The following is a 21441-nucleotide window of genomic DNA, read 5'->3' on the forward strand; positions in this document are numbered from 1 at the left end:
AGAAGCAGCCACCAATCAGGCCTGCTCTGGGAGCGAACGCTGCAGTTCATCCAGTGAAGTCAGTCCTGTGGTGTTTGCCGGTCCGTGTGCAGAGGAGAGGCGGATGAGAGGAGGCAGAGAGGAGGAAGAGAGGAGGCAGAGAGGAGGAAGAGAGGAAGCATGTGAAAGAGGGAGTCTGGGGAGAAGTGTGGTGTTAGGGGTGGTGTGTGTGTGTTGGGGGAGGGGGTGAAAGGAGGTAGGGTGGTAGCTACACGCATGGTACAAGCCCACAACAGACATGCTAACAAAAGACTTCATGTTCCTGGACAACTCCCTCCTCGAGATTGAAGTATCCCCCCCCCACCCCACCCCTGCCCGGAAAAGCTGTTCTATAGAAAGCTGAAACATACCAAGCATGCACTTTTGGGTTTTTTCCAGTTTTGCTCTATAAAACAAGGCAGTTGGCATGTTATCTTGCAGTAGCTATAAAAAGTTTTTTTTAATTTATTGTTCTTTGTCTCGGTAAATCACTGTTTTGAAAGCAGCAATTGTTAGTAACAGTCTCTGAAACTTGCACTAAGGTGAGCCGTAGTCTGTAGTATCATCTATACAGCAATGTCTGCTCATGTCTGGGACTGCAGAGAGAGAGAGACAGACAGACAGACAGACAGACAATGTCTGCTCATGTCTGGGACTGCAGAGAGAGAGAGACAGATAGACAGTCAGACAGACAGACAATGTCTGCTCATGTCTGGGACTGCAGAGAGACAGACAGACAGACAGACAGAGAGAGAGAGAGAGGAAGGGCATGGATAGACAGAAAAAGGAGACAGAGAGAGAGAGAGTGAGAAACAGACAAAAAGCGAGAGAGAGGGAGAGACAGATAGATAGAGGGAGAGAAAGAGACAGAGAGCTAGACAGAGGGAGAGAGAGAGAGCTAGACAGAGGGAGAGAGAGAGAGCTAGACAGAGGGAGAGAGAGACAGAGAGCTAAACAGAGGGAGAGAGAGAGCTAGACAGAGGGAGAGAGAGAGAGAGCTAGACAGAGGGAGAGAGAGCTATACAAAGGGAGAGAGAGAGAGCTAGACAAAGGGAGAGAGAGAGAGCTAGACAGAGGGAGAGAGAGAGAGAGCTAGACAGAGGGAGAGAGAGAGCTAGACAAAGGGAGAGAGAGAGAGCTAGACAAAGGGAGAGAGAGAGCTTGGCTCAGCAGGGGGCAGATGAATGTGAACGGACAGGATGTCATGTTAGGCTCTTCTTTTAAAGTTCAACAAGACATGATACCGGCCAATAAGGCGACGAGGAAGTCAGCTGGTCGGAATGTCCATGTCTCCATGGTGCTGTGCCATGGTGACAGCTGAATGTGCTGACAGGTCAGCGCGGTTACCACGGTTACCGGGCGTGAGTGCGACGCAGCCTGATGTTGTCACCATGGTGACCAGAGTGCTGATCTCCATGTGTTTGGTCTAGTAGCCCTAAACATGTTTTATATACATTATTAATAATTATATCTACTTTAAATTATCTGTGTATAATATTCTTTTATATACATACTCTAAATTATATTTCTATAATTATATTTTTGTACGACATTTTGCCATGACATTCTGTGGTCTGTTTAGGAAGAGATGAAGACAAGCTGGAAGTCACATGACAGGAGTCACGTGACTGGGCCATGAGGCATGGAACACAGAGACATGTCCATGCTGGGATTTCATGAGGTCAGTCTAGTGTGTAGTAAGAGTGTGTGTGAGAGAGATATCATGCGTACATACTGTTAGTGTGTGTATGCATAAATGTGAATGTGTGCGTGTGAGTGCATGTGTGTGTGTGTCTATGTGTGTGAGTATGTGTGCGGCATGGTTGAGTTGGTGTATATGTGTATGTGTGAGAATGTGTGTGTGACTTATACTATGGTATGGCGCCTCCACACCACATGCCATACCATAGTATAAGTGATGTCACTGAGAGGGGTGTGTCCAGGAAGCAGAAGAGTGTGGGGAGGTGGGGGGGGGCTGTTTCACTTCTCTGGTTCCAATCATAGTCACATGACCTGAAGAGTGTGGGGAGGTGGGGGGGGGGGCTGTTTCACTTCTCTGGTTCCAATCATAGTCACATGACCTGACATACTAGCATCCCCTTCCCCAGAGGCTTTCTGCAGGCTACTTCACCTTTGACCTTTGACCTGCGCTCCCCTCTGTGACCCTGTCCTGGTCGCCCTGCTCTGCTCTGTCTCCTGGGTAAGCGTCTTCTCCAGGATGTAGACAAGACCTACACCTCTGATTGGCTGGCTGTGACGGATGCCATCTTTCTTACACCTGTCCTCTCAGATCAGTGCAGGTGTCTGGGCGGTCGGGGTTTCTGTCAAACACAGTCATGTGATAACAGTCATGTGATCCCCGGATCATGTGATCACAGTCACCTGACTTTCCTCGCTACCCAATCGTCAGCAATATCATCACACAGAGAAAAGGCAAGTAAGGAATTAAAAAAGAACGGAATTAGCTATTAAAACGAGTAAAACTATTAAAACAATTAAATGATCATACAGGGGGGAAAAAATGTTTTGAATTTCAAGTTAAATTATAAGTCACACAAGTCTCCTTTTTAAATAAACTATTATTTTAAAATGGAAAACAGGTGAACTGAGAGAGTTCAGACTGCAGACAACTGACTGTTGCAGGTTGTACTGGTAAACAGTACTCACATCATCCAAGTCATCATCCAGCCTCTCTTTACACAAACATGGTTAACAGCTGTATAATAAACATAATAATACTCAGCAATGATAGCATAGATAATCTGAATCAATAATCAATAATCTTTAAATAAAAAAGTGGATGAACAAAATAGCGACTCCAATGTTGAGCAAAATCACCATGACGACCAGAATTGAGCTGGCGCCCTGCGGGGGAGAGAAGAGAGAGTGTGATTAAACACACATACACAAACACACACACACGTTCACACACACACACACACCCATACAAACACACACACACACACCCTAAGACAATAAGCGCTACCTGCATGTGAACACAGACACAACCAATATATTCTTTTGTGATGTTGCTAATTACTCTGTATGACAAGATCACTGGAAACAGAGTCAGAAAGTATTGTAGATGGAAATGACTATATTGTTCCGGTCCTGTTACTGTATTAACAACTAAAAAACAGTATTTTATGTAATGATATATTGTTTGTAAAAAGCCTCAAAATAAAGGAAATTACCACCAAAACTCTAGTGATGTATGATAAACAGACCAACATAGCTACAATTCTGTAACAGGTCAATAACTTTGGTGGACTGGAACAAATATTGGCAGTATTGGGGTATTTACAAAGTAAGTTGATTTACCAAGATGACCAAGTTGTGATACGGCAGAGATATAAACAGTCAATTTCAATGGAAGTGCTACCACCATATCCATAACCAATAAGCATAACCGTTGGCGCAGGTGGGGTTTGGATATGAAATGGGGTTTGTGTTGGGCTCATTTACTCTCTTGGACTCAGGTTGGGTTCAGACAGAAATATGCAGCTCGAGCCCCCTCTATTGTCTGTGTGTGTGTGTGTCAAGTTCTATGTGTTTATCTGTTAACCCGTCTTAAGTCCTCTGCATTACTTCTGGCTCTGCAGTTGAAAACATTCCCCCTCTCTTCCCTCTCTCTCCACTCTCTCTCTTCCCTCTCTCTTCCCTCTCTCTCCACTCTCTCTCTTCCCTCTCTCTTCCCTCTCTCTCCACTCTCTCTCGCCTCTCTCTCCAGCCTCTCTCTTCCCTCTCTCTCCACTCTCTCTCTCTCTCTCCTCTCTCTCTCTCCTCCCTCTCTTTCCACCCTCTTCTCTCTCTCTCTCTCTCTCTCTCTCTCTCTCTCTCTCTCCTCTCTCTCTCTCTCTCTCTCTCTCTCTCTCTCTCTCTCTTTCTCTCTCTCTCTCTCTCCTCCCTCTCTCTCCACTCTCTCTCCACCTTCCTCCACCCTCCTCCCTCCTCCTGCTTTCCCCTGCCCTCCCCCTCTTTGCAGTCACTGCCACACGCCCACTGATTGGCTACCAGCGAAGCAAGGCATAAGCTGTTCCCTAGCAACAGACCGCAGATTGGCCAATGAGGGGGCAGCATTGTGAAGGAGCTACTTTGCCAATCTGCTGTTACTAAGGTGCTGGGAGTGTGAAGGGGGAGAGATTAGGCTGTGTGTGTGTGTGTGTATCAGTGTGTAGTGTGTGTGTGTGTGTGTGTGTGTGTGGCTCAGTGTGTAGTGTGTGTGTGTATCAGTGTGTAGCGTGTGTGTGTGTCTCAGTGTGTGTGTATCAGTGTGTAGTGTGTGTGTGTGTCTCAGTGTGTAGTGTGTGTGTGTGTCTCAGTGTGTGTGTGTGTATCAGTGTGTAGTGTGTGTGGGTGTGTCTGTGTGTGTGTGTGTGTGTGTGTGTGTGTATCAGTGTGTAGTGTGTGTGTGTGGGAGATCTAGAATGCCCACATGTCCATCTGGATATCACTGTAATCCAACATTACACAGTCCTGGTGGGTTTCACAGTAAGACACCAGTAGCCATGTGTGTGTGTGTGTGTGTGGGTGTGTGTGTGTATGTATGTGTATGTATGTGTGTGTGTGTGTGTGTGTGTGTGGCTCAGTGTGTAGTTGTCTGAGTGTTATTCCTGAGTTTGGTTTACATCTTAATATCTGGATGTGGAATAGTTCTTGTACTGCAGACTTCCTCGTCTGTTACACTATTTGGTGGGAGTCTGCCCTCACAGGTAGTTGATGTTGCACTTATGAAATGTTCTTTCTGATGCACTGTACTAGGTACTACTGGCATTGAGACGTCATTGTTAGATTGTAGTAAGTATCAAAATGATATTGTTATATACTCTGGTATTATTATTTTTGCTCACCATACATTGATAAGCTATATACTGCAATTGAGGTCTAGTTGAGAGTGACATTATTGTTGCATTGTAGAAAATAAATCTAAATATCATTCCCAGCACCTGTTAAATGAGACGTGGTTTTAGATGAGATTTTAGTAGAGCTCAGTAGGGTAGAGTTTAGTAGAGCTCAGTAGGGTAGAGTTTAGTAGAGCTCAGTAGGGTAGAGTTTAGTAGAGCTCAGAAGGGTAGAGTTTAGAAGAGCTCAGAAGGGTAGAGTTTTGTAGAGCTCAGAAGGGTAGAGTTTAGAAGAGCTCAGTAGGGTAGAGTTTAGTAGAGTTCAGTAGGGTAGAGTTTAGTAGAGCTCAGAAGGGTAGAGTTTAGTAGAGCTCAGTAGGGTAGAGTTTAGTAGAGCTCAGTAGGATAGAGTTTAGTAGAGCTCAGTAGGGTAGAGTTTAGTAGAGCTCAGAAGGGTAGAGTTTAGTTGAGCTCAGAAGGGTAGAGTTTAGTAGAGCTCAGTAGGGTAGAGTTTAGTAGAGCTCAGAAGGGTAAAGTTTAGTAGAGCTCAGTAGAGTTTATCTTACCGAGCTGGCTTTGAGTTGCGTCCGACTCTTGTCGTGGTGTTCTAGTGCAATGGGTGAGGATTTCTGTGGGGGAGAGAGAGTGAGATCCCTCTGCATGGGGTGATTGTCCAACTTCTCCCCCCTCCGACCCCCGTCCACCTTCAGCCCTGCCGACGAGGAGGAGGAGGGACGGGGCTCTGAGCCCTCCCTCCCCTCCCTCCCCTCCCTCCCCTCCCTGTGCTCGCGGTTCTTATGTCTCTGTCTCTGCAGCGTGTGCGACTGGCCCCCTCCCCTGGCATGCCCGGGAGCGTGACCAGGCCGCTCCTCCCCCTGGCCATGGGGCTTGTGGGTAGTGGAGTCCATGGGCTGCAGGGGCCTCATCTCCATCTCATAGTTACTCAGCTTCTCCTCATCCTGCTCCATGAGTCTGGCCCCGCCCTCCCCTCTTCTCTGCACGCGCCCAGACGGGCACTCCGTCCACCTGTCCCGGAGGGCTTTGTGATTGGACGAGCCGTGCTCCCGTGACTTGTGATTGGAGGAGGCGTGCTTCTGTCCGTTGGCGGCCCTCCCCCGCCCGTCGTCCTGGACGGAGGGGGTGGTGGAGCGGCTGCCCCCGCGGGACACGGAGCTGCAGCTGTTGGCCCTCAGGTACTCCCCCTGGGCACCCCCTCGGCCCCCCTCCATCTGCACCTGCACCTCCTTCCCTCCCCCCCCTCCTCCTCCTCCTCCCCCCCGGTCGTCATCCACGGCGGTCTGGCGCAGGAAGCGGGAGCTCTTGGTGCGCTGGGAGGGGGGCGGCGGGGGGCTGAGGCTGGGGGTTCGGCTAGGCGGTAGGGAGCCCTTCATATAGAGGTCTGGACTGTCTGCCGTGCCGCTGGAGAACTGCTCCATGTCGTTCTCACTGGACGCCTGCTGCCTGGGCCGCTGGCTCTCCACTCCTGGCCAGACAGACAGACAGACAGGTGTCAGACAGACAGACAGACAGACAGGTGTCAGACAGACAGACAGGTGTCAGACAGACGGACAGACGGACGGATAGACAGACGGACAAATGTCAGACAGATAGTGTCGGTTGAAATGTGAGAGATTTACACGTTGTTTTTTTACTTTTCAAGGTTTAACAAAGTCAACATGAGAGAAAGAGAGATGAGAGGGACAAAGGGAGAGAGAGCTAGTTAAGTATTCTTCTCAAGAACATCCACTCCTATGCTTTCTCTCACACACACATTAACACACACACTAATGCACGTACACATACACACACACGGAACATAAAACCCTTACCTCGTCCCTTTGATGTCATGTATCATGCTAATGTAATGATACCCTCTCTCCCTCCATCCCCCTCACTGTTCCCCCTCTCTACCTCCCTATCCTCTCACTCTTTCCTCTCTCTCTTTCTCCCTCCTTCTCTCCCTCCATCCCCCTCACTGTTCCCCCTCTCTACCTCCCTATCCTCTCACTCTTTCCTCTCTCTTTCTCCCTCCCTCTCTCCCTCCTTCCCTACCCAACTGTCTCCCCTCCTCTCTCCCTCCCTCCCCCTCACTGTTCCCCCTCTCTACCTCCCTATCCTCTCACTCTTTCCTCTCTCTCTTTCTTTCTCCCTCCCTCTCTCCCTCCATCCCCTTCACTGTTCCCCCTCTCTACCTCCCTATCCTCTCACTCTTTCCTCTCTCTTTCTCCCTCCCTCTCTCCCTCCTTCCCTACCCAACTGTCTCCCCTCCTCTCTCCCTCCCTCCCCCTCACTGTTCCCCCTCTCTACCTCCCTATCCTCTCACTCTTTCCTCTCTCTCTTTCTTTCTCCCTCCCTCTCTCCCTCCATCCCTACCCAACTGTCTCTCCTCCTCTCTCCCACCCTTCATCCTTCCCTCCAAAACCATCCGTCTCTCTCTTTCATCACCTTTCTTTTGTCCTTCCCTCTCTCTCTCTCCAAGGAGAGGGGAGCTAGGGTACCAGTCACAGGGATGCTCCAGAATGTCATGACATTAAAACAGCCAGTCAGGTGTACACCGGAGAGTACGAGAGACATGTCATCAAGAGTGCTCCTCTGTGTTGATATGTTGGTGTTTATGCATAATGTGTGTATGTGTGTGGGGGTGCGTGTGAATGTGTGTGTGTGTGAAGGGGGGGGGGGGGGTGCATGTGTGGGTGTGGGTGTGTGTGCCAGTCAGATGGTATTGTGTGGGCTCCCAGAAAAGGTCACTGTTGACCTCCCCCCAGCTTCCTGTTGCTGCCTCCATCATTCACATGTTGCAAGGCACCATGGGTAACATGCCCTGTGGTGCCTGAGTACGCACTGTACAGAATCCACTCTGTTCTCCAGACTCACGCACACACGCAAACACACACACAAACAAACACATACAAACACACATACAGATGTTCCTACATGCTATCCTGGCCTCCTTAGTTAAGGCACCAAACAAGTGAACAAACTCAAGTGTCCAAACAACAACTCTGCTCTCAAAACAACGTCATTAACGACTCCTTTACAGTAGATGAACAAGCAAACACAGACTACTTTGAGGGCAGGGATTGTGTTGATGCTGGTGGTTGCTATGAGGACAGTTCCCTTGGCAGCTGTGGGCAGCTGTGAGGGAGGTGATGGAGGAGAGGGGAGGGAGGAGGTGGACTCACCGTTTCCACGGTGCTGGAAGGACGGAGAGAACTCCTTGGCGGTGAGCCTGGCGAGGCGACACTCTTCCTGGGACTTCTCTGACGCTGCCATCGCTGCGTCCGCCTTGCCCCCGGCGTGAGCCGTCCTGGGAGGGGGGGGCGGTGAGGGGGGGGGTTGAGAAGGGGCATGGAGGGGGTGGCAGGCAGGGAGAGAGAAGGGGTCGTTGGTTGGTCCATTAAAACAAGGTAACATTTACACTAGGCAACTTCCTGTCTGTCAGTACGCTCGCCTTGCGTCTCAAATCGCATACTGTACTTTTAGTACGTACTACAGCTGCCCTTACAAAGTATGCACTACACACTACTGGGACATGCTACTTCGTCATAACATTGCGCCTTGAACTTTGACCCTCTTGCTCATACGACAAGTTTTTGACCCCCCCCCACCCCCTCCTCTCAGCCCCTCACCTCTCCTCATCCCTCCCCTTTCTAGCAGGCAGAGTCTTCGTCACTCTAACCTCCTCTCTCCACCCCCATCGCAGCTCCTTTCGCCTCTCACCTACCTTCAACTCCTCTCACCTCCTCGAAAAAGAGACAGAACGACAGAGAGAGAGAGAGCTAGAAAGAGAGAGAGCTAGACAGACAGAGAGAGCTAGACAGACAGAGAGAGAGAGAGGGCGAAAAAGATTCACAGAGAAAGATAGATGTACAGAAAGATACAAAAAGAGACAGAAAGAGAGATTGAGACTTGAGAGAGAGAGACAGACAGACATACAGACAGACGCCATCTAACAGGATAACACACATAAGCATGTAATAACTTGCATCTCAGTGGAGCAGGTGATTCACGGCTGTTTCCAATTTATCATCCAGTACGTCATCCAGTATCATCGTGTGTGTGTGTGAATCCTCCCCTGTACACCTGGGGCCAGGTAATGCCTGCAGTTTGTTACTGCAACTCTGATCATTGTTGTTTGCCTGTCTGCCTGTCTGCCTGTCTGTCTGTCTGCTTGCCCTCTGTCTGAAGGAAACTACAGGTTTGGGTGGAGTGACACATTGCTAGCTCAGTGGTAGAGCGTAAACTGCAGCCCTCTCCCTGTGGCGGAAGGCTTTTTGTTAACGTTAGCTACTTAGCTCTAGCTTGTAGGGCCAGAAGAGTTTGATGAGATTAGCAGGAATGAAGGGACCATATATGTATAGCAAATGCCTACCCTTGCATGTATGTAGCCTACCGTGTATTTGTGTAGAATTGTATATGTAAATATACAGACACATACAAACTAACGCACAACACATTATCCAGAAGGTTCAGTTCTCACTTAGAAATACCTGCACTGAACACACCAACTACATGTCCTACTGAACACTTCATATTACCTTGACAAGTGTGCAGTATGCAGCTAGTATGGACAGAAGTATGGACAGACCAGGTCTGGACCCAACACCCTCCATCCTGGACAGACCAGGTCTGGACCCAACACCCTCCATCCTGGGCAGACTAGGTCTGGACCCAACACCCTCCATCCTGGACAGACCAGGTCTGGACCCAACACCCTCCATCCTGGACATACCAGGTCTGGACCCAGCACCCTCCATCCTGGACAGACCAGGTCTGGACCCAGCAGCCTCTATCCTGGACAGACCAGGTCTGGACCCAGCAGCCTCCATCCTGGACAGACCAGGTCTGGACCCAGCAGCCTCCATCCTGGACAGACCAGGTCCGGACCCAGCACCCTCCAGCATGCTGCTGTAGTAAGTCCTACTCTATGTTGCTCTGGATAAACTCTGTTCTAACCTGGACAGGGCGATCTCTTCCTTCTGCTTGGAGATGTCAGCAGCCTTCTCGGCAGCCTCCACACAGCGGTCTACCTTCTCCCTGATCTTGCTGGCTCGGAGCGGGATGAGGTTTTTCTTCTTGCCGCTCACCTACGGTAAACACGAGGAGTTAGACCCAACTGAGGTTCAGAACCGTTAACAGACGGGGGGGGGGGGGGTGTTTGGGCCCTTCCCTCCTACCAGAATGTTCTGCTTGTACTTCCCCTCCTCCTTGGTGCCGTCGGGGAACGTGGTGCATCCGTAACCGTGGCGTTTGTTCCCCAGCCACTCCCCCGCGTACTGCAGCCCGTCGGACCGCCGGCTCACCCCGAAGCCGCTCCGCTTGTCGTTCTTCCACTCCCCCGCGTACGTTTCCGTCGCCGTGGCGTCCACGTCGTCCTCGGCACCGGCCAGCTCGGCCTCGCCCTCCCCCAGGCTGATGGTGGAGTTGATGTCCGAGGCGGCGGAGCTGACGGTGCTCATCCCCGCCTCGCTGCGGAACGAGCTCTGCTTGGAGCGCTGGGACGCCAGGGAGGATTTGGACTCTGACTTGCGGAGCTTGAGGCTGACGAGGAGCGAGCGACGGAACAGGCCCTTCTTCTTGCCCTTCAGGAGCTCCGCCTCGCTGTGGGCCGTCAGGACGAAGCCGCCGCGCGACACGGCGGGGCTTCCCACCACCGTGACCCCGCCCCCCCCCGTCCCGGAGGCCACGCCCCCGCGGTCGGCCAGCAGGGCGGAGCCGTTGCTGTGCTCGGAGCGCAGGGAGTTTATGGAGGTGCGCAGAGGCGAGCGGATGACAGCCGCCATGCCGTACGGAACACTCTGACGTATGCCGTATCCATGACGCATCCCGCCCACCCACTGGCCCTGGTATGTACCTGCGGATGGGGGTGGGGGCGGAAGGGGGGTGGGTGGGGGTGGAGTCGGAGGGGGGGGGGAAGGGAGGAGAGGGAAGGAAGGAAGGAGGGAGGGATGGAGAAATTAAAAGGAGATGAAACTATGTTACAGGAAGTTGTTATATTAACTGTTGTCATGTTGTCCCTAGGAGCTGTCATGCTGTGTCATCACTCCAGGCCTAGACACTAAGTGACAGGTGTGATACAGTGTTGCTAGGATACGATTCCTCCCCCGCGTTCTGACATCCTGAAGAATGACACACCTGGACACTTGTGCCAAGACCACTATGCTGGAGAACTACAGTACTGAAGTGAAGTGAAGTACAGTAGAGTATAAGAGAGAACAGTACAGTAGAGTACAGTAGAGTAAAAGGAAGTATAGCACAGTACAGTAAAGTACAGTACAGCTGGGCAGAGCAGATGAGTAGATCAGAGGAGAGGAGAGCCTCCTTAAAACACACACACACTAATCTGCCCTCTAGTCGAAGTATTTAACCTGGTGTTTATCTGGCTCCCTAACTCTCTATCTACACATCAGCTCTCTGACCGACCGCCTGTTCTCTCTCCATGGTGCTGAAATCTAGGACAATTCACTACTCCACACACACACACACTCACACACAAACAGTTCACATGAACACAAACACACGCACAAACGCACAAACTTGTGCAACGCATGGATGAATCTAAGCGTTGCGTATGTGTACAGTGTGAGTCTGTCTAATCCATATTCTGTCCTTGCCATGTTACCAGTGACTGTGCCAGCCCTGTGATGTAACTTCCAGCTTGGTGATTCATCGGTGCAGGCGTTCTAGAACATGCTGGACACACACGACCATATATGGACACTATCTGCTTTCTCTGTATCTCCATCCGTGTCACTTCCTCCCCCACCGGCCCAACCTGGAACGTAGGCACATATACTGTACACACACAAATACACACACATGCACACACACAGACATACATAAATGAATACACACTTGTAGAGGTGCCAGTAGGAATTATAAGATATTTATCATGCAAGAGATGACCATGTGACCATGTTTGTCATCTTTGTTTTATCCTATATTTTCGAAACTTTAAAAAAATATTTTTTTTCAAACTTTTTTTTCACGCATAAGAAAAGAGTTTTCAACCTTTCGATCGCTAAATTTCATGTTTTGACAAATATGGCTTTCCATAAGGAATAATATACAGAACACACAGGTTTGTTGCAACATAAGGCCTACCTGCTTCAGATTAAACACTTGTCACAATGAAAAGTCAGTCTAACCAATATAACATATAACAAAATAGTCCAATCGTCATCCAAATCTTTACAAACTTAAGCACTGGCTACGTCAGAAATGTTTTGTAGACGCTCTGCGACACGTGCATTCACTCAGATCGACCTCTGGAGCTCTCCGCGGTGCTGAAGCCGAAACGTGCTTGTGCTTGGTGTGTAGCCGATCCTGTGATCCTACAACCGGATGCAGTATGTCGCCTACATCAACGCCCACTCAAAACTGCTGTATTGGTTAAACCGGGCGTGCTACAAACCGTAATCTCGTCAAGTTTGTGCTAATCAGTCAATTAACCTGCAGTGCTATCCGCATTTACAGAATCTCATAACCTTGGCCTAATTGCTATAAAAAATCTAAAACAAGTCACGGTTTTCTAAAGGCCTCAAAAGAAAAGAAATTCAAATGACCACCACAATCCTAACTCAACCAAAGACAAACCAGGTGTTTCATGTTGTAGCCTATATTTGACGGTTATAGACCAACATACCTACAATCGTGTGACAGGTGTAATAGCTGTCACACGGAGCTGTGTAGGCCTACTATAGAAAACCTTGCTTGTGCATCAGTAGACTCAGTGTCGTGGTCTCCTAGCCGACCAGCTCACACAAGCCCACCCAGTAGGTCATTTACATATCCTATTGGTTTTCTATGGGCTGTGCGACTCATAGGCTATGTCCCAACGATTTTACCCGGAGTTTTTTTCTGTCTTCCCGCCGGAGGCCTGACAAGTGCGTTGCGCGTGAAGCGAAATGGGGAGCAGTACGGAAATAGTTAACGCGGAAAGATCAAAGACGCGGAAACATCACACACAGAGCACCCTGATTTAATCACGCGCCATCCCCCGGGCTAAATTCATAATCGTTTCTTTGGCAACATGCCGTTTCTAGGTTTAAACGCGGTCCGTGTGTAGTTGCATAGGTTTAATTCCCTCCATCAAGACTGGTTTCAGCCATTATTAACCTGTAATCAAATGGCATGTTGCGTGTATAAAGGCCAGGCTTACTATAACTTTTTTATTGGCTTTTATTGACTAGTGTTTATTGAACAATTCATATATTTCACAAACTCAGCCCTTTTGGGGCACACGTTGGAGACCGGGTGTTTGTGTGTATGCGTATAAGCGACTGCGCGTGTCTGAGAGAATATGAAATAACTCGATGATTTCGCTCAATGCAGCATTGTTTTGTGTGAGAGTTCTCTCTCTCTCTCTCTCTCTCTCTCTCTCTCTCTCTCTCTCTCTCTCTCTCTCTCTCTCTCTCTCTCTCTCTCTCTCTCTCTCTCTCTCTCTCTCTCTCTCTCTCTCTCTCTCTCTCTCTGTAGCTGTAACAAGTAAGCACGAGCGTTTGTTGGACACGGTGCGTATAGCTGTTTTTACTGTCGCGAGCTCCGTTTCTGACCAAACCAAACCGTAGGAATATCAACATTAGAAGCGATCTGCTATTACAGTAAAAGCTAAATCTATCGGTATAAGCTTAAACCGAGTACGATGTTATCCGGTTCAGGGATTTTTTTGTTTAGACTTTTTTCAAAGACGCAACGATTTACCAATGAGTCTTTGACATCTTTTTTGATAGTATTTTGCATTATAAAACGTTCTAGGACTCACATAATTGTCTGGCTCAAACTTTGCAGGTTGAATATACATTAGGCTTCCTATAAAAACTTCATAGCCGTCAACAAGGTTACAATAAATCCCACCAACCCTGGTCCATGTTCAAGCATTGAACAGGTGCACACATCAGACCTGGACAGACCTGTGCATCAATCACACATCCTGAGCAGTGTGTGTACTAGTCTGTAAACTACCCCTCAGTGTGTATACTAGTCTGTAAACTACCCCTCAGTGTGTGTACTAGTCTGTAAACTATCCCTCAGTGTGTATACAAGTCTGTAAACTATCCCTCAGTGTGTAAACTAGTCTGTAAACTTCGCCTCAGTGTGTATACTAGTCTGTAAACTATCCCTCAGTGTGTAAACTAGTCTGTAAACTTCCCAGCAGTGTGTATACTAGTCTGTAAACTACCCCTCAGTGTGTGTACTAGTCTGTAAACTACCCCTCAGTGTGTGTACTAGTCTGTAAACTACCCTGCAGTGTGTATACTAGTCTGTAAACTACCCCTCAGTGTGTAAACTAGTCTGTAAACTACCCCGCAGTGTGTAAACTAGTCTGTAAACTACCCCTCAGTGTGTATACTAGTCTGTAAACTACCCCTCAGTGTGTAAACTAGTCTGTAAACTTCCCCTCAGTGTGTATACTAGTCTGTAAACTACCCCTCAGTGTGTAAACTAGTCTGTAAACTACCCCTCAGTGTGTATACTAGTCTGTAAACTACCCCTCAGTGTGTAAACTAGTCTGTAAACTTCCCCTCAGTGTGTATACTAGGCTGTAAACTACCCTTCAGTGTGTATACTAGTCTGTAAACTACCCCTCAGTGTGTATACGAGTCTGTAAACTATCCCTCAGTGTGTCTGTAAACTACCCCTCAGTGTGTATACAAGTCTGTAAACTATCCCCCAGTGTGTATACTAGGCTGTAAACTACCCTTCAGTGTGTATACGAGTCTGTAAACTATCCCTCAGTGTGTATACTAGTCTGTACTCGACATCCCACTGTCTGAAAACTAGTCTATACTAGTCTATTTGTGACTGCAACAGTATCTATCTATCTATACATCTGTCTCAGTATGTCCTTATATGTATCTCTTCTGTTGTACGGATAGTATAGTAACCCTGAGGGTTCTCTATCTCACCAGTTTTTTCCATGTCCCTCACCTGTTGGCTATAGTATAGTAATACTGAGATTTCTCTTTATCCTCCCCTCTCTCTCTCTCTGTTATCTTTCTGCTGTTCTCTCTACCTTTCTCTCCCTTTCTCTCTCTCTCCTTCCCTGTCTCCCTGTCTCCCTCTCTCTCCTTTCTTCTCTCCCTTTCTCTCCCTCTCTCTCCTTCCCTCTCTCCCCCTCTCCCATTCTGCACTGTGCATCTGATTAAGCGGCTAGATTAGAGCCCGGCTAAGTAAACACCATTAGCAGGAACAGCCGGCCAATCAGAGGCGGCGGGAGCCCTGAGTCCCTGGTGACACACTGACCTGCCGCAAGTCTGCGAGCGTTGCCACGGCAACCCCTCTGCATGGGGAGGCTCCTCAGCCAGGATGCTGCAGAGCAGCGGAGCTCACGGCAACCAGGGTGCCACGGCAACCAGGGAGCCAAGGAGTGAATCGCAAACAACCATCGGAGAACGAGAGGGTGAGAGGAGAGAACACAGTGACAGAGAGAAGGAGGAGATCGATCATCCTCCCATTCTTAAACCTCCCGGACAGCATTGAGGTGGTGCAGAGAGGAGATAGTGGATTGTGATGTGTTTGAAAACCGCAAAACACTCCTGAGAGCCTAAAGTAACAGTTCAAAACCCTTCCTTTTACTCTAAACTTTCTAAACTGTTGTGTATGTGTAAATATAACCGCTACATTACTACATTTATTCATCTAGCAGCAGTGTGAGGTGGGGGGATGAATCTGCAATCTCGTGACTTGCAGTCAAATGCTCTACCACTGAATAATACCCATCCCCATGCTCTACCACTGAGATATACCCATCCCCATGCTCTACCACTGAGATATACCCATCCCCATGTTCTACCACTGAGATATACCCATCCCTATGCTCTACCACTGAGATATACCCATCCCCATGCTCTACCACTGAGATATACCCATCCCCATGTTCTACCACTGAGCTATACCCATCCCCACGTTCTACCTCTGAGATACACCCATCCCTATGCTCTACCACTGAGATATACCCATCCCTATGCTCTACCACTGAGATATACCCATCCCCATGCTCTACCACTGAGATATACCCATCCCCATGTTCTACCTCTGAGATACACCCATCCCTATGCTCTACCACTGAGATATACCCATCCCTATGCTCTACCACTGAGATATACCCATCCCTATGCTCTACCACTGAGATATACCCATCCCCATGTTCTACCACTGAGATATACCCATCCCCATGTTCTACCTCTGAGATACACCCATCCCTATGCTCTACCACTGAGATATACCCATCTCCATGCTCTACCACTGAGATATACCCATCCTTATGTTCTACCACTGAATAATACCCATCCCCATGCTCTACCACTGAGATATACCCATCCCCATGTTCTACCACTGAGCTATACCCATCCCCATGTTCTACCTCTGAGATACACCCATCCCTATGCTCTACCACTGAGATATACCCATCCCTATGCACTACCACTGAGATATACCCATCCTTATGCTCTACCACTGAGATATACCCATCCCCATGCTCTACCACTGAGATATACCCATCCCCATGTTCTACCTCTGAGATACACCCATCCCTATGCTCTACCACTGAGATATACCCATCCCTATGCTCTACCACTGAGATATACCCATCCCTATGCTCTACCACTGAGATATACCCATCCCCATGTTCTACCACTGAGATATACCCATCCCCATGTTCTACCACTGAGATATACCCATCTCCATGCTCTACCACTGAGATATACCCATCTCCATGTTCTACCACTGAGATATACCCATCCCCATGTTCTACCACTGAGATATACCCATCCCCATGCTCTACCACATGCAAGTGTATCTGACTGTGTCATGTATTTGAGTACTTGCATTCACACACATCTCTCCTCCATGAACTCACCCTATTGCTAAGACCCTTCTTGGCTCACTTCCTCACATACGGCCAATCACACGGTCACAGAGCAAACTTTCCTCAGGACACCTCGTACACCACAGCCAAAGATTAGATAGAACACACATTGAATGGCGAAGCTCACTTGTATTCATAATGTATCCATCTAGCAGATGCTATTATTCAAAGTAACAGACGACACGCATACATGTATGTGTGTGTATGTCCATGTGTGTATGTTTCAGAGTGTGTGTGTGTGTAGGGGGGGGGGGGGTGAGGGTGCATGTGTGTGTGTGTGTTTGTGTGTGTGTGTGCGCTCCAGAGTGACTTATAGATGTCCTATCCTCAGTACTTGGTCTAGGGGGACTAGGTGTCTATTCTGTCTGGTAGGGAACAACCCAATGTTCCCTACTAGGGCTTCCCTCTGCAGGTGACCTGGTATCTCTCTCTCTCTCTCTCCCTTCCTCTCTCTCTCTCTCTCTCTCTCTCTCTCTCTCTCTCTCTCTCTCTCTCTCTCTCTCTCTGCGTGGGCCTGCAGAGTCCGGATGGCCTTAATTTAGGGCCTCCAAATATATCTTTTACTGCAGCTGGAGAGAGAGCTGGGGCAAGGAGCTGGGCAAAGAGCTAGGCTGGGGCTGGGGCTGGGGGTGAGGCTGGGGCTGAGGGCTGGGGCTGGGGGTGAGGCTGGGGGTAAGGCTGGGGCTGAGGGCTAGGGCTAGGTGAGGTGAGGGCTAGGTGAGGCTAGGGCTGGGGGTGAGGCTGGGGCTGGGGCTAGGGTTGAGGCTGGGGTTGAGGTTGGGGCTGGGGTGAGGCTGGCATTTGAGGCTGGGGTTGGGGCTGAGGTTGAGGATGGGTTTAAGAGTGGTTCTGAAGCTGGGACTGAGTGTGGGGCTGAGGCAGGATAAAATGCCTGCCAACACTAATGATCGATGGGCTGAGATACACAACAGAGAGAAGAGCAGAGAAAGAGAGAGAGAGAGAGAGAGCAGGAAAGAAACAGAGAGAGCAGCAGAGAGTGAACAGGAGAGAAAAAGAGATAAAAAGAGATAAAGAGAGAGAGGAAAAAGGAGCACAATAGAAAGAGAGAGAGAGAGACAGAGTGAACAATAGCAGTCAAAGTGGTTTGGGAGAGGAGGTTTCTCTAGTAAAACGCTTGTCCTCAAAGAACCCCGAGCTCCAAGCATCTGACATTATACCAGGAAGACCTCTCTCTGTTCCACATCCTGGATCTCAGAGGCCTCAGAGGACATTCAAGCTGAGTTTAACCTCCTCTGACCAGGTTTGACCAGGTCGAACAACATTATAATCAGGTCTGACAGGTTCTAACCAGGTCGTACCAGGTCTATCGCACCTGCATCAGAGTGGGTCTAACCAGGCTCTAACCAGGCTCTAACCAAGTCTAACCAAGTCTAACCAAGTCTAACCAGGTCTAACCAAGTCTATCCAGGTCTATCCAAGTCTATCCAGGTCTAACCAAGCATAACCAGGTCTATCCAAGTCTATTGTGATGGCATTTTTTGATATAGTTACTAAGAGTGTATTTTTAATAGACTGAGGTTGTGTTTAAAAAAATGGATGTTGCAGTTGGTCTTAAGGTATTTATGGTGTTGGTTTATGATGCCTGATTGAGAAGCTAGGGGCACGGAGGTTGGGGGATGTTTGAGTTCTGTGGCCTAAAGGGAGAAGGGTAGATGGATCAGTTGATCTAGCAGCTCTGACCTTTTGGCCAAGGAGATTGTGTCCTGTGTCCTGTGTCCTGTTTGTGTTTCATTAAGGGTATCCTTACTGTCCCCATTTAGAGAAAGAGCCGTGACATCAAAAGACTTTGGTATCTTGACCTGGGGGGTTATATTGTCTTAACTGTCACTGACCAGTGTTAACCAATCACAGAGACCACTGCATTGATGAATTGATCATTTATTAGGGCATCTGTTTTAAGTGTATAAAAGCACAAGCTTTATGATTGTTCTTCATCACTCTGGCGAACGACCTGTGGCTAGCACCTCCTTCGTTATGACTGATCACAAAGTACTTTGTTACTTTGTACAAGCAAAATAAATTTATTGAAACCGCCATCTCTTGACTATTCAAATCTACACAGTGCGACTAGAATGTTTCCACTACACTATCCAGGTCTAACCAAGTCCATCCAGGTCTAACCAAGTCTATCCAGGTCTAACCAAGCATAACCAGGTCTAACCAAGCATAACCAGGTCTAACCAAGTCTATCCAGGTCTAACCAAGTCTATCCAGGTCTAACCAAGCATAACCAGGTCTAACCAAGCATAACCAGGTCTAACCAAGTCTATCCAGGCCTATCCAAGTATATCCAGGTCTAACCAAGCATAACCAGGTCTATCCAAGTCTATCCAGGTCTAACCAAGTCTATCCAGGTCTAACCAAGTCTATCCAGGTCTAACCAAGCATAACCAGGTCTAACCAAGTCTATCCAGGTCTAACCAAGTCTATCCAGGTCTAACCAAGCATAACCAGGTCTAACCAAGCATAACCAGGTCTAACCAAGCATAACCAGGTCTAACCAAGTCTATCCAGGTCTAACCAAGTCTATCCAGGTCTAACCAAACATAACCAGGTCTAACCAAGCATAACCAGGTCTAACCAAGCATAACCAGGTCTAACCAAGCATAACCAGGTCTAACCAAGCATAACCAGGTCTAACCAAGTCTATCCAGGTCTATCCAAGTCTATCCAGGTCTAACCAAACATAACCAGGTCTATCCAAGTCTATCCAGGTCTAACCAAGAATAACCAGGTCTATCCAAGTCTATCCAGGTCTAACCAAGTCTATCCAGGTCTAACCAAGCATAACCAGGTGTACCGTACCTCCATCAGAGTAGGTCTCTGTGCCATATCCGTCCTGCAGGCCGTTGTTCCAGGTCCCCTCATACTTCCCGCTGGTGCCCGTGCTCTCTCGGAGGCCGTATCGACCCTTGAAGCCGTGTGTCCACTCCCCCTTGTACACCCACTTGCCCTTGTTTTCCACCCCCACGCCGTGCCTCTTGCCCTGGGCCCAGGTACCCTGGTAGGTGTTGCCGCTGGGCCAGGTGTAGATGCCCACCACCTCGAAGCCGTGGCTCCAGGATCCAGAGTACTCTCCCTGGCCCTTGGGCCCGGTACAGATCCCGTGTCCATGGGCCTTGCCCTCCTCCCACCCTCCGCAGTATGACCCCCCATCATCAAAGTTGAACCTGCCCCCAGTGGACATGCATGAAATAGGTTTTGGCAAATCCCCCAAACCTCGAAAAGAAAAAAGAAAAAAGGAAAGGAAAAGGATGGAGAAACAGCGTGGAGGGAGTGATGGAGGCAGCTCTGAGGGGCTGGAGCGGAGGCCTGATGGGGAGGACGGAGGAGGGATGGTGTGAAGGGAGGGGGGCACTGGAGAAGAGGTTACCCCCAAAACAAAACAAGTCTTCCCCTACTCTGCGGCGACAACAACAACCCCAAAAAACTGAAAGAAAATAAATAAAAAGGGAGGGGGGGGGGGGAAGGGGTAACAAGTTAAGTAGCCTCCCCAAGATAGTCCAGAGTCTTGAGAGAGGCCAGACAGGGCCAGAGGCAGTCTCCTCAGACCATCCTCTCCGTGTGTTGGAGCAGGTTAGCAGTCCCACTGTCCCCGGCCTCCGCAGCCAGCCAGCAGCACCAGCACACTACCCTGCGCCATGGGTCCTCTCTGTCAACTCACACAGCAACAAGCAGACCCCCCACCTCCTCTAGACTTCAGGTTCAGCTCCCCCTCCTCCTCCTCCTCCTCCTCCCCGTGGATCCAGACAGGAGGCTCTCCCCCGGGTGCACCCGCCTGCCGGAACCCCCTCCTCTCCGGTGCTGTGGGCCTCGTCGTTCCCCCTGGGCTGGGGAAGACCAGAAGGTTCCACAGAGGAACCCTGGTTCCCGGCGTTGGTGGACCAGACAGGCTGTCGGCTTCCCCAGCCTCAGCGCTCCATCAAGCTGGGTGTCTGAGTGCACAGCTGCTTCCCCCTCTGCTCTGCCAGCATGGCCCTGCCGCTCTGCAGGCTGCCCAGGAGAGATGGAGGGATGGAGATTCTGCTGCGCTTAGCTCGTCCTCTGCTCCCAGTGAGCGGCACAGCAGTCTCTCCTCCGACACGCAGCGCGCACACACACACGCTCAGCCACAGCAAGTGCGTACGTACAGCACGGACATAAACAACTGAACTGATTAATTTACCTCTGCTGTATTCGCTTCCCCTCTCTCTCTCTCTCTCTCCCTCTCTCTCTCTCTCTCTCTCTCTCTCTCTCTATCTCTTGAGCACGCTCCCTCGCTCTCTCTATCTCTTCACTGTCAGGGGTCTGTTTTATCCCTGATCCTAAGTGGTTTATCTGGGTTGGTTGTTATCTTGTTTTCTTGTCCGTAGAAAATAAATCCACCTTTATTGCCTCTCTTTCTGCTCGTCTCAGCGTGTTACGCTCTTCATTTTCGTGTCATCGCTGTCATGGGCTGTTGCCTTATTTCCTCCATATCTCCTTATAGTCGTCTCTCTCTCTCTCGCTCTTGCTCTCTCTCTCTCTCTCTCTCTCTCTCTCTCTCTCTCAAATCTGCTCATTAGTGAAGGACTGTTTCAATGCAGCCAGCAACCCCTCCCCCTCCTGCTTTTAAAGAGACAGGGACTGCAGCACTGCTAGCCTGTACCCCTCTCTCTCTCTCTCTCTCTCTCCTCTCTTTCTTTCTCTCTCTCCTCCCTCTTTTCCTCTCCT

General features: G+C 49.3%; 1 protein-coding gene across 2 annotated transcripts; it reads right to left on the bottom strand.

The window, feature by feature from the left end:
- Positions 1-1909: 1909 nt before the first annotated feature.
- Positions 1910-21242, bottom strand: jph3b (junctophilin 3b). Of its 2 annotated transcripts, none has more exons than XM_062462659.1 (6): positions 19555-21242; positions 10163-10713; positions 9816-9946; positions 8042-8166; positions 5426-6342; positions 1910-2883 (listed from the first exon to the last, which is right to left on the bottom strand). In XM_062462659.1, exons 1-6 carry the CDS (start codon positions 19934-19936, stop codon positions 2803-2805), a joined length of 2187 nt encoding a protein of 728 aa, XP_062318643.1. In that variant the 5' UTR covers positions 19937-21242; the 3' UTR covers positions 1910-2802. The 2 variants fall into 2 exon arrangements, with proteins under 2 accessions (XP_062318643.1, XP_062318642.1); XM_062462658.1 differs by having other exon boundaries at positions 10037-10713.
- Positions 21243-21441: the final 199 nt, after the last annotated feature.

Source organism: Osmerus eperlanus, chromosome 5, assembly GCF_963692335.1.
Source record: "Osmerus eperlanus chromosome 5, fOsmEpe2.1, whole genome shotgun sequence".
Lineage (NCBI taxonomy): Eukaryota > Metazoa > Chordata > Actinopteri > Osmeriformes > Osmeridae > Osmerus > Osmerus eperlanus.

Bases quoted from the DNA above. Each gene is read 5' to 3' on its own strand.
- jph3b (XM_062462658.1), bottom strand. From the start codon at position 19,936: ATGTCCACTGGGGGCAGGTTCAACTTTGATGATGGGGGGTCATACTGC. The intron at 10,714-19,554 runs GTACGGTACACC...CCCCATCCGCAG, and splicing joins AGAGACCTACTCTGATGGAG to GTACATACCAGGGCCAGTGG. The intron at 6,343-8,041 runs GTGAGTCCACCT...CTGTCTGGCCAG, and splicing joins CTTCCAGCACCGTGGAAACG to GAGTGGAGAGCCAGCGGCCC.